Source organism: Bubalus bubalis, chromosome 12, assembly GCF_019923935.1.
Source record: "Bubalus bubalis isolate 160015118507 breed Murrah chromosome 12, NDDB_SH_1, whole genome shotgun sequence".
In the NCBI taxonomy this organism is placed as follows: Eukaryota; Metazoa; Chordata; class Mammalia; order Artiodactyla; family Bovidae; genus Bubalus; species Bubalus bubalis.
The window spans coordinates 13,535,462-13,548,640 of NC_059168.1; the positions used below are offsets into that span (position 1 = coordinate 13,535,462).

At 43.8% G+C, this 13,179-nt stretch overlaps 1 protein-coding gene across 2 annotated transcripts in view; it reads left to right on the forward strand.

Moving 5' to 3' along the window:
* The window catches only part of ADD2 (adducin 2), a 128,200-nt gene that overhangs the window by 71,800 nt on the left and 43,221 nt on the right, over positions 1-13,179 (forward strand). For both annotated transcript variants that reach the window (XM_044925792.2, XM_025260842.3), the window contains 3 exons: positions 964-1,180; positions 2,893-3,031; positions 12,612-12,763. In XM_044925792.2, coding sequence (XP_044781727.2) covers positions 998-1,180; positions 2,893-3,031; positions 12,612-12,763 — 474 coding nt within the window. In that variant the 5' untranslated portion in view covers positions 964-997. The remainder of the gene's footprint in view (positions 1-963; positions 1,181-2,892; positions 3,032-12,611; positions 12,764-13,179) is intronic.

The window sequence follows — 13,179 nt, forward strand, 5'->3', positions numbered from 1 at the left end:
CTGGATGTTGAAGGAGCATGATAACCCAGACTTGAGGGCCTAGCAGCACTGAGGCAAAGGGAGACTGGTGGCCACAGTCCCACCGCTGGGAAGCCAAGGCTGAGCAGCAGCCTGCTTCTTCAGCAGGACTCCAATATGGCCATAAGGACGTTCATTCACTCACCATTCAGGCATTTTTAAAAGCCTGCTTGAGCGGAAAAAATAAGTGACTCGTTCGCAGCCCAACCTTCCAAGGACGGCCCTAGTTCTCGCTCCAGGTCTAGATACGCAGGCCTCTGGGCAGCCGGGCATATGGTGCCATTCAATCAGTGTTCACTGTTTCACTATTTCTCAATATTCATTTACTGGGATTTAGAGAAACTCATTTTCCACTAATAAAAACTGCACACCTCTTTTCAATTCATGATAAGAAATGATTCTCCAGTGAGACACGTTTTGCAGAAACAGATTCACAATAATTCTTTTCCCGAGGCGGGAACAAAGTCAAAGTTGTGGTGGGGAAAAAAGCACCGCTCAGCCTGTTAGAAGCTACCCGTTCTCTTTTCAGTTTCGTGGATTTCCCACCGCATGTTTTTTAGGTGGCTTCTTAGAGGGTTTACATTTTAGATCAAGTACGAACTTGCAGTGAATAGCTTTACACTGTGTGGATAAGCATCACAAAATGCCCCCAAAGCTTTGCAGGTCGAGGTCGCACTGAGGGACCAGTCTACCTGAACCAAGCCCCGTGGGTCAGGCAGGGAAGGGCTGGGGAGCCGGAGCCAGTGACAGACGGACCTTCACTTAGTCGGACGATGCATCAGCGCCCCCTACAGGCCGGCAGCCGCGGCGCCCTGCCTGCCAACCCGCCTCCCGGCTCACACTCTCCTGGGAATAGCCTCATTCCCACTCCCCACCCCCAATCCAAGCCCTCCGGCCTAGGAAGCGTGCACCCCGACTGGGAGCACCCTCCTTTCTTCTCGGCAGGGGTCCAGGAGTGTACTACAAACCCACCAGGACGATGAGTGAAGAGACCGTCCCCGAGGCCGCCTCCCCGCCGCCCGCGCAGGGGCAGCAGTACTTCGACCGCTTCTCTGAGGACGACCCCGAGTACCTGCGCCTTCGCAGCCGCGCGGCCGACCTGCGGCAGGACTTCAACCTGATGGAGCAGAAGAAGCGCGTCACCATGATCCTGCAGAGCCCGGTGAGTGGGGGTCTGACCCCCGCGGGCGGGGGAGGAGGAAGGAGGCCAGAGGAGGGCGGGGAAGGGGTGCGGAGGACGCTGATGCACCCGGTGAACCCGAAAGAGAAATTGCTCCTCTTCCGCTTGCTCAGAGACGGAGCAGTTTTCAGCTCTGAGCAAGATGCTCTGGCTGTGTGGGTGTTTGAATATCTTCCTAGTCGCTGGCGGATGGCAAAACCTGGCTTATGTGCAGCTTATGGCTTGTGTTTGACTCCCTGGTGGGGAAGGTGGATCTGAGAAGCAGGAGCCCTACTTCAGTTCCTCGTGCCCCTTCTGAGCCTCACTTTCCAGTCTTCCTCTCCCTCTTCACCGAAAACTCTTAACAATTTGGGTAAACCAGGGGCCAGCGAGAGGTGCCACGTGGGAGGTCTGGGGCTCCTTTTTCTGCACACCGCCAAAAATTCTGTCCTGGCAAATAAGGCTTTGACATACCAAGGCAGGAGTGAAGTGCGCCTGAAAGCCCCAGGAGGCGGGGAATAGAGAGCAGAGGGGCAAGTCCGGGTCACCCAGCCCTGGCCAGAGTCTTGAGGTCAGCCTGGCATGGATACAGTGCTCTTTCTCAGGTGGTGTGTTGAGAAGGATGGAGGGTGGGTCTACTGGACCAGTGAAGCAGGACCATGATGCAGGCCCTCCTAGGGAGGAAAAGCAGTGGGAACAGAGGCAATAGGTCTCTCAGGGAGTAGAGCTGGGCGGGCCTCAGGAAACAGTACGTGATCCTAAGTGTTGGTAAGCCCAGGGTGGAGTGGCATCTCCAGGTACTGGCCAAGATGGGCTCTGCCCCAGTCCCTACCTAGGTATTGGAGAGCCAGGGTGTACAGTGGGCTGTGTGTGACCTGGCTGAGAGCATGCAGTGAATGCTAAGGAGGATGCGCCCCAGGTCTTGGTGGCAGGTGACAGTGAGCTGGGGGGTCTGGAGGAGAATGCATTGGGATGACAGAATCCCTGTGTGAGACCAGAAGGGGTGGCTGTTGTGTGGTAGGAGCGGAGGCAAAGTTAGCACTAACCCAAGCTTGGGAACCTGAAGGATGGGACTATTCTCAGGCAGGAGACGGGGCCAAGAGGCAGTCATGCTGCTTCTGTCCTTTTTTGTAGATTCCTCAACACCTAAGTGGCTCCCTATTTCCTCCTGAGTGTCACCTGATGGGCTGGCATGCCCTATCCATGGCCTGATGGTCTGAAAAGCCAGGCTCAGAGTAGCAGGATATCAGAAGTGACCTCTGAGGTCATCAACTCCTTCTGTATAGGCCCCACCATCCCCACCCCTCATAAGGAAACTGAAGCCCAGAAGAGCCATCAGCCTGATTAATGACAGGGAAGATGGCATACTTTTTCATTCAATTCTGCTTTTTAAAGTGTCTTTTAATTACTAAAGTGAAGTCCTGCTATGTCTGATGGGAGTGGGGAGGGGTCTAGGCTATCACTAAGACATCAGAAGGACCTGGATTCTGGAGTATATATTGCCTGGAGTTTCCCCCAGGGCAAAGGGAATAGGATGCATTCCCAGCATCTCCTTGTTGCTCCCCACACAGCAGTTTTGGGAGGCTCCTGAGGTCCCAGGTATGTGGCTCTGATCTAGCTGACCCAGGGGCCACGGGTGGGCACTTGGAAGAGGGGCCATCAGTATCCCTCCCACTTGAGACACACTGGGAGGACGCCTCGGGGGCCTGCTTCAGTCTTTCAGGGAGGAGCTGGAAGGCCTCATCCAGGAGCAGATGAAGAAGGGGAACAACTCCTCCAACATCTGGGCCCTGCGGCAGATCGCGGACTTCATGGCCAGCACCTCCCACGCAGTCTTCCCAACATCTTCCATGAGTACGTGGGGAACTGGGGAGCTGCCAGGAGCAGAGGTGGAGGAAGTGGTGGGGTGGTGGGGGGAAGGCACAGTAATAAGCAGCTTGGTTGCCAGGCTACGAAGTGAGTGGTACAGCTGCCTTAGCAGACCTGGGGGATCTGGGCAGCAGGGAAAGAAGTACCTGGCTCTGCTTCTAATGCTGCTGTGATGTAAAGGCCCACGGAGAATGATCCCTGATGCCAGAACTAGGAGGGCAGGGGGTGGTTCTGCTGGGGGAGGGGGTAGTATAACCCAGTGTCACTGCAGAGAGGCAGGGCAGCCTAGGTATGACCCCACCACCCTCACCCCTCATAAGGGGATTAGCATAAAGGGAAGAGCTTTGCAACCCAAGAATCTTACGTGGCCTCTGCCTGAGGCCTGGGAGTAGACAGTGGAGAGTGAGAATTCGGCTCCCTGTCGCTCTAGCTTTGGGTACAGAACCTAAGAAAATCCTCGTGTCCTCCTAGCATCCAGCTCTCAGGTGGCTCTTTCCTCAGTCCCCTGGAGTCACTCCTTTGGAGATGGAGTTGGGAGGGGACGAAAGGAGGCCTTTGGAGCTGGTGTCTCCATGCCCCACTGGACAGGTCAACCTGACTCCATAGACAAGGGCCAAGAGCAGCCAAGGCTAGGTACAAACCCATCTTCCTTGGCTCTGAAGCTCTGCCCACAATCTTTAAGAAACAAACATTGGAAAATACTTCCTTCAATAAAATAAATACAGGATTATGGTTGAAAATTAGGAAAATAATCAAGAAAGGGAATTAAAAATCACTGAACTGTGTCTTACAACCGAGAAATTCTTATTATCAATGTTTTAGTGTGTGTCCTTCCAGCCTTTTTTTCTTAATACATGGAGACTATGCAAAAAATGCAATCACATTATACACACAAATTTATATCCTTATTGTATCTTAACTAATTTTTCATATAAGAAATATGGTTATATAACATACTTTTTGGTAGATGTATGCTATTCTATGCATGGTTGAATATGCCATAGTTTATTTTAATCAGTTTCCCATTTTTGGACTTTTAGGTCATTCCCAACATTTTGCTATTAGGAGTGACAATTCAAGAAACATCCTTGTCAATAAATCTGTGATTAAATCCATGACTATTTTCTTAAGATAAATTGCTAGAAGTAGAATTGTTAGATTGAATTATATGCATCTTTTAAAGATTGTCATGCATAATGCCAAATTACCCTGGAGAAAGATGGAATGAATTTACATTGCTACCAGAAATGCAAGAGTGCCCATTTCCTCCACCCTGATCTGTAGTCTGTTACCATGTTTCATCCTGATGATATGATAGGTGATAAATGGTACTTCGTGTTTTAGTGTGCTTTTATCTGATTACTAATGAGATTGAATATTTTCGTATACATATTGGGCATGACAAAAAGAAAACCCAATATGCCCAATATGCATATGAAAATATTCAATCTTATTAGTAATCAAATAAAAGCACACTAAAACACAAAGTACCATTTATCACCTATCATATCATCAGAGTGAAATGTGGTAATAGGCTACAGATCAGTAGTAAATTGCCTGTCATACCCTTTGCCAGTTTTTTACTTGCACATTCTTTTCTTGGGCTTTTCTGGTGACACAGCAGTAAAGAATCTGCCTGCAATACAGGAGACATAGCGGATGAGGGTTTGATCCCTGGGTTGGGAAGATCCCCTGGAGGAGGAAATGGCAACCCACTCCAGTATTCTTGCCTGGATTATCCTGTGGACAGAGGAGCCTAATGGACTATAGTTCGTGGGGTGGCAAAGAGTCAGACACAACTGAGCACGCATATTCTTTTTTTACAGATTTAAAAATCTTAATAAAGTAAAGCTGTTTCTCTACTCCCTATCAAATACACTGCAGATTTTTTCCACGTCTCCTTTGCTTTTTAATTTTCTCATGATATTTTTGTGTTGTAGAATAATTTCCATGGAGTTGAATCTGTTACTATTTTCTTTTGTGTTGTCTGCTTTTGATTGTATGCTTAGAAACACCTTCCTATGTTTTATCATTCAATAAAATACTTTTAATTATTCATTTGCAATTTTTCTCAGCCATCATACAAGTTGATTCTTTAAAATAACTTTAGAAGTATTTTGTCAAGTCTCTTTATTCACCTCAAAAAATGCCTTCTGGGATTTTGAATGGGGTTGCATTAAATGAATAGATTAATTTGGTAGAGACTTTATAAATGTTCAAATTTATATTAGAATGTAAGCTCCATTGGGGAAAGGATATTTGTTGTTTTGTTCACTGTTAGAGTAGTATCCTGAACTTAGAAAAGTAGCTGGCATGTAACAGGTGCTTACAAAATACCTGCATTAATGAATTTTAAATCTTTTCGGAAATGATATGTCTTTGATTATTTAATTCTTTAATGTCCATCAGAAAAGATAGTAGCTATTTTTATGTTCAGTTCAGTCCAGTCGTTCAGTTGTGTCCAACTCTTTGCGACCCCATGAACTGAAGCACACCAGGCTTCCCTGTCCATCACCAACTCTCGGAGCTTGCTTGAACTCATGTCCATCGAGCCGGTGATGCCATCCAACCATTTCATGCTCTGTTGTCCCCTTCTCCTCCTGCTTTTAATCTTTCCTAGCATCAGGATCTTTTCAAATGAGTCAGTTCTTTGTATCAGGTGGCCAAAGGAGTGGAGCTTCAGCTTCAGCATCATTCCTTCCAGTGAATACTCAGGACTGATTGCCTTTAGGATGGGCTGGTTGGATCTCCTTGCAGTCCAAGGGACTCTCAAGAGTCTTCTCCAACACCACAGTTCAAAAGCATCAATTCTTCGGTGCTCAGCTTTCTTTATAGTCCAACTCTCGCATCCATACATGACCACTGGAAAAACCATAGCTTTGACTAGATGGACCTTTGTTGGCAAAGTAATGTCTCTGTTTTTTAACATGCTGTCTAGGTTAGTCATAGGTTTTCTTCCAAGGAGCAAGCGTCTTTTAATTTCATGGCTGCAGTCACCATCTGCAGTGATTTTGGAGTCCCCCCAAAATAGTCTCTCACTGTTTCCATTGTTTCCCCATCTATTTGCCATGAAGTGATGAGACTGGATGCCATGATCTTAGTTTTCTGAATGTTGAGCTTTAAGCAAACTTTTTCACTCTCCTCTTTCACTTTCATCAAGAGGTTCTTTAGTTCTTCTTTACTTTCTGCCATAAGGGTGGTGTCATCTGCATATCTGAGGTTATTGACATTTCTCCTGGCAATCTTGATTCCAGCTTGTGCTTCATCCAGTCCAGAATTTCTCATGATGTACTCTGCATATAAGGTAAATAAGCAGGGTGAGAATATACAGCCTTGACATAGTCCTTTCCCGATTTTATGTAGTGCTTGCTAATTTCTTTTTTAAAAAATTTATTTATTTATTTTAATAGGAGGATAATTATAATATTGTGGTGGTTTTTGACATACATTGACACTTACTAATTTCTTGTTAAATTTATTCTGGAAATTTTATGTAATTTGTCATTTTGAGTGATTCTCCATTTAGATCTTTTCCTGGTTATAGCTGTCACCTAGGGAAATCACTGGAGTTATATATATAAATGTGTATGTATTTATGTATATTATGTTTATATACATTATATACATTTATATATATATCATTGGAATGATATATATATTATATATCATTGGAGTTATATATATATATATATATATATATATATACTAACCCCTTATTGAGCTCTTAAATTCTATATCTTCTCAATGAATTCTTTTGGGTTTTGTATATAGAAAGAAATCACATAGTCATTTTGTATTCTTCAACATTTTACCCTTTGGTTTATTTTTCCAGTTTTCTCACTGCATCCATTAGAACTCTCAGAACAATGTTTAATAATAGATCAGAGAGTAATCATCTTTGTCTTGTTTCTGACTTTAATGGTAATTCTTTTACTGCAAGAGTCTGAGATAATTATTCTTTATCATGTTGAGGAACTATCTTTGTATTCTAGTTCAATATGGGTTTTTCTCAGAAATGGATATTGAATTTTATAAAATGCATTTTTGGTATGTATTGATGTTTCTTTCCTTGATGTAGGTGAATTATATTAACAGATTTCTGAATATTGAACTCTTTTCATTCCTGAAATAAATAATTTGTGATTTTGATGCAGTCTTTAAAAAATACTCTTCTGGATTTGATTTGCTGGAATTTTATTAATTTTTACATCCATAGTTACACATGATGAAAAGCAATTAACTTTTGGGGCAGCCTTTGTTTAGTACTGGTATTAAGGCTATAATTTCCTAAGATGAATCAGGGTGATCCCCAGCCTCTTCTTTGCCCTGCTGCTGCTCAATCACTCAGGCATGTCCGACTCTTTGTGATCCCATGGACTGTAGCCCGCCAGGCTCCCCTGTCCATGGGATTCTCCAGGCAAGAATACTGGAGTGGGTTGCCATTTCCTTCTCCACTTCTTTGCCCTAATGGAGCAAAAAAAATTAGGTAGGAAGTCTCTGCTCTTTGAAGACTTATTATTCACTTATGAAGCTATCCAGATCTGAAATATTTGGATAACATCTTTTTTTCTGTTTCATCTAAAGTTCTTTAAAATTTTGTTTTGCTGCTTCTTGAGTAAATTTTGGTCATATTTATATAAAATAATTCATTTCACATGGCTTTAAAAATTGCTAGTGTGATTTACAATATTATTTTTATCATTTAAACTTTCTGCTGTGGATATAACATCCCATTCTCATTCCTGGTGCTATGTATTCCTGCTTCCTCCTTACTGGCAAATCCAGAGACTAGTTTATTCATAGATCTTCTCACATAAGCCAGTTCTTGGATTTACATATTGGTTCTCCTAATTTTCTTGTATTCTGATTCATTGATTTTGTTTTTATACTCATCAATTCTTTTCCATAACTTTTCTTTGTTTATTTTAGTCTTTATATTTTTCTACAATAGAATAAAATGGATTTGATTTATTTTCATATTTAATACAATAATAAAGACATGTAAGGCTAAGAAGTTTTTTCTCTGAGTATAAATTTGATCCTGTCTCATAAATTTTGACATGTAGAATTTTCTTGATTGTTAATTTCTAGGTAGCTTGCAGTTGCTGTTTTGGCTTTATTTTTATTCTAAAATAAAATAAGCACCCTCTGGGAGTGTGCTTTCTCATTTGTTAGTGGTAGAATTTGTATTCTTTAAAGGTTTATTGATAATGTCTAGTTTTATTGCATTATGTTTAGAAAATGTAGCCTACTTATTGTCTGTGTTGGGGATTTATGAGATTTTTTTTGTGGCCTAATAATATCATATTTAAATGATACATGGATATAGACTCTATCCCTGGGGCATAGTATTTCATTTATATCTTCATTTACCATTTTTTATTTGATAAAATATTAACGTTGTGTTGTCTCCCATTGTATTTGATTTCTGTTCATTTCTCTGTATTTATGACAGCTTTTGCTTTGTATACCTTGATAAAATGCTTTTCAAAGCATAAATGTTTTTATAGCTATAGCTCCATTATGGATTATGCTTTTACTCCATATAAAATGACCTACAAAATGGCTGTTTTTGTCCAAAAGAGCATTATTTTCCTTGGCTTCTACTTTGATCATATTATGACCTCAGTTTATTTTTTGTTTATAGTTGGCTGGGCTACTTTTGATGGTCTATTTATTTTTACCTGCTTTGTGTCACTTTATTTTAGTGTTTGTTTTTGTAAATCTCCTATAGTATTGTCTTTTGGCATCTGTTGCTATAACAGAGAAATCTAAAACAGTCTATTATTGGATCCTTGTTGGTAACCTTTTTTTTTTCTTCAAATGCTTGTGGAATTTCCCCTTTACCCTCACATTTCAGAAATGTTGTCAGAAAGCATTTAATTGTGGGTTATTTTCTTTTAATGGAATGCAGTAAGTCCTTATAGTTTATATACACACACACACACATATCTTTTTTTGAACTCAAAATTTTTTCTTCTATTATGTCAGTTCAGCTCAATTCAGTTCAGTCACTCAGTCGTGTCCGACTCTTTGTGACCCCATGAATTGCAGCACGCCAGGCCTCCCTGTCCATCACCAACTCCCGGAGTTCATTCAAACTCATGTCCATCGAGTCGGTGATGCCATCCAGCCATCTCATCCTCTGTCGTCCCCTTCTTCTCCTTCCCCAACTCCCTCCCAGCATCAGAGTCTTTTCCAATAAGTCAACTCTTCGCATGAGGTGGCCAAAGTATTGGAGTTTCAGCTTTAGCATCAGTCCTTCCAAAGAATATCCAGGACTGATCTCCTTTAGAATGGACTGGTTGGATCTCCTTGCAGTCCAAGGGACTCTCAAGAGTCTTCTCCAACACCACAGTTCAAAAGATCAATTCTTTGGCGCTCAGCTTTCTTCACAGTCCAACTCTCACATCCATACATGACTACTGGGAACACCATAGCTTTGACTAGACGGACCTTTGTTGGCAAAGTAATGTCTCTGCTTTTTAATATGCTATCTAGGTTGGTCATAACCTTCCTTCCAAGGAGTAAGCTTCTTTTAATTTCATGGCTGCAATCACCATCTGCAGTGATTTTGGAGCCCAGAAAAATAAAGTCTGACACTGTTTCCACTGTTTCCCCATCTATTTCCCATGAAGTGATGAGACCAGATGCCATGATCTTCGTTTTCTGAATGTTGAGCTTTAAGCAAACTTTTTCACTCTCCTCTTTCACTTTCATCAAGAGGCTTTTTAGTTCCTCTTCACTTTCTGCCATAAGGGTGGTGTCATCTGCATATCTGAGGTTATTGATGTTTCTCCCGGCAATCTTGATTCCAGCTTGTGCTTCTTCCAGCCCAGCATTTCTCATGATGTACTCTGCATATAAGTTAAATAAGCAGGGTGACGATATACAGCCTTGACGTACTCCTTTTCCTATTTGGAACCAGTCTGTTGTTCCATGTCCAGTTCTAACTGTTGCTTCCTGACCTGCATACAGGTTTCTCAAGAGGCAGGTCAGGTGGTCTGGTATTCTCATCTCTTTCAGAATTTTCCACAGTTTATTGTGATCCACACAGTCAAAGGCTTTGACATAGTCAATAAAGCAGAAATAGATGTTTTTCTGGAACTCTCTTGCATTTTCCATGATCCAGCGGATGTTGGCAATTTGATCTCTGGTTCCTCTGCCTTTTCTAAAACCAGGTTGAACATCAGGAAGTTCACGGTTCACATATTGCTAAAGCCTGGCTTGGAGAATTTTGAGCATTACTTTACTAGCGTGTGAGATGAGTGCAATTGTGTGGTAGTTTGAACATTCTTTGGCATTGCCTTTCTTTGGGATTGGAATGAAAACTGACCTTTTCCAGTCCTGTGGCCACTGCTGAGTTTTCCAAATTTGCTGGCATATTGAGTGCAGCACTTTAACAGCATCATCTTTTAGGATTTGAAATAGCTCCACTGGAATTCCATCACCTCCACTAGCTTTGTTCATAATGATGCTTTCTAAGGCCCACTTGAGTTCACATTCCAAGATGTCTGGCTCTAGGTAAGTGATCTACTTATATGCTTAGATGCCAGGGCTTCTGGTCTTTGTCCCATGTCTATCAAATTCTTGCTCATCATTTTCATGTCTCTGATCTTAGACTCTTCCTCGTGAAAGAGAAATAGGGCTTTCCATTGCTTTACTGATCAGCATCTGCCAGGAAAACAGTTGGATGCCTGAAAATCTGGTTGGTGCATGCCAGGGTAACTGAGTCAGGGAATGTGGAGAAGGAAAATTCCAGGTGTCATGAGTCCGAGCCCAGAGAGGTTGTTCTTTGTCCAGCTCCATTCACCTTAGGATTTTGTTTGTTTCCTTGAGTTTTTTTTTTTTTTTTTCCTCCTGTAGAGTGTGTAGGTAGCTTTCTGGGGGTTTGGTGGATTTTCATCTCTGTGTTTTCTTAGATACTTTGAAATAATGGCCCAGTTAGATCGTCACTTGGTGAGGCTGATCCGAATAAGCATCCTTTCCAAGAAGACCCTGAGGACAGAGGACCGGGGACTCCTGTGGAGCCCTCTGGTCTCTTCTGGGCCTGTGGGTGGGTAGTCCTCAAGGGAAGCGCCACAGCATTGGGGAGGGGGACTCTTAGGGGATACAGGACACAGAGGACATGATAGCCAGTGTTTTCAGAACCCTTCTGGCCTCCTGATTGTCTCTGGGGGCTCCACAGTCATTTCACAAAGAAGGGTTCAAAGACCTCTCCCAACAACAACCTCTCCCCATCTCCAGCTTTGCTTGGGGGCCTTATGCTTTTGACGTGCCTCCCTTCTTGCTGCCAGGGGCAAATACTTGCCTGGGGAACTAGAAAGGAGGCAAGGATCCTTGACTAGTCAGCTTGAAATAGAAATCCTTAATTTTGAGATTTTGTTGCTGTTTTTCTTGCCAGTTCAGCCAGGTCTTTGGACCACATGTATCCCTGTCAACTTCCTGTACTGGACCCATGCCCTAGAGGCATACCACCGCTGGTGGGCACAAGCCTTTTGGGGGCATCTTCCTGACATGGGGTGTGTTTGAGGCTTGCTCTGCTTGCTTTATGCTCCCAGTCCACCTTCATATTCACAGACCTTATCATTTCAGCTAACGGCAAACCTGATACAGGACATACATCATGTGGTGTGGCAGTGAGGTTTGCAGTGATGGTGGAAACTTCCAAAGAGCATTTTCATCCATTAAAGTTTTTAGTGGGAAGCTGAGGAAGGCAGCATCAGGAGGCTCCCAGCCAGACATCATTTTAAGCCAGAACCCTTTCCTATTGATTCTTTTATTGTTTCCTAGACACTGATTAATTGGAGGGCTGGGGCTCAGGTGCCCTCTTCTGGCTTCCTGAGGCACGCAGGCAGTGGTCAGCATGGTTCATGGGACTGACTAGACCTTTTGGGTGCCCTGAGTAGAAGACTATCAAACTCTCTAGGTTCATTTCTGTATTACCAAATTCCCGGAAAGAGCCATAAATAACCAAGCAACTGCATGTCCAGAGGGGGTCAGAAGTGGTCTACCCTCAGCCTCCGGCCCTTCAGCCCACCACAGCCACACTGACTTCTGGAGGTTTATGACTTGTCAGAAAAAGTTGAGGAATTTACCTCCTGGTTGACTTGACTTTCTGTTTGCCCTTTTCCAAATCAGAGAAAAAGTTAGTTAAAACAATAGGATAATGCTTAGTAACTTATTCATTAAAACTAACTAATAAAATGTACCCATATTTCCACTCAGAAATTTATTTTTGCTTTTATTCAATGTCCATCTCTAGGGTTTATAGTCAGCTTGAGCTGAGATCCTTTCATTTGTGGCCTTGAATCTGGCCATGGGTTTTGACCCAAAGCAATGCCTTTCTTCCCTAAAGGAGCAGAGAACTTAATTGGGCACAACTATCCATTCTGTGGAGGGTTTTCTCTTCTGGAGTCAGGGTCAAAGGATGTTGAATTCCCTGCCCACAGGAGTCTCGTGTATGGATGTAGCTAGCGCCCAGGAGAATTTGGAGAGGGTGGGGGCAAGGCAGGAGAGTGCAGACATGAGCTCCTGACCCGAAAGCTGCCCTGTGTCCCTTCAGACTTCTCCATGATGACGCCCATCAATGACCTCCACACAGCCGACTCCCTGAACCTGGCCAAGGGGGAGCGGCTCATGCGGTGCAAGATCAGCAGTGTCTACCGCCTCCTGGACCTGTATGGCTGGGCCCAGCTGAGCGACACCTACGTGACGGTGAGGACAGCGTCCGGGGCTGGCTGGGGCTCTGCCTGTGGCCCCCAGCAAACCCAGAGGGAGACTTCCTGAGCCTTGGTGTGGCTGTGACGCTGCTGGCCATGAGCTCCTCCAAGGTTTCTGGCCACTGTGGCTACCTGAAATAGACAACCTGCCCAGCGGGTACTTCTCTGGATGAGAAGCCAGGAATTCCTGGAGCCTATTTCTAGGGCCACCCTTGACCATTGGGAGATTCCTCTTATAGCTCCATTTCCCTGGCTCCAAATAAAGGCCGAGTCTTCTTTATCTCTCATGGGTCATGAGGAAGTAAGCGTTCTTGGGGTGGGGGAAGATTTGTATGCAGTGGGTTCAGGGGTAAAGGTGATTCAAGCACAGTATCATTGGAAATGGCCCCTCTCCCTCCTCACCACGGGGAA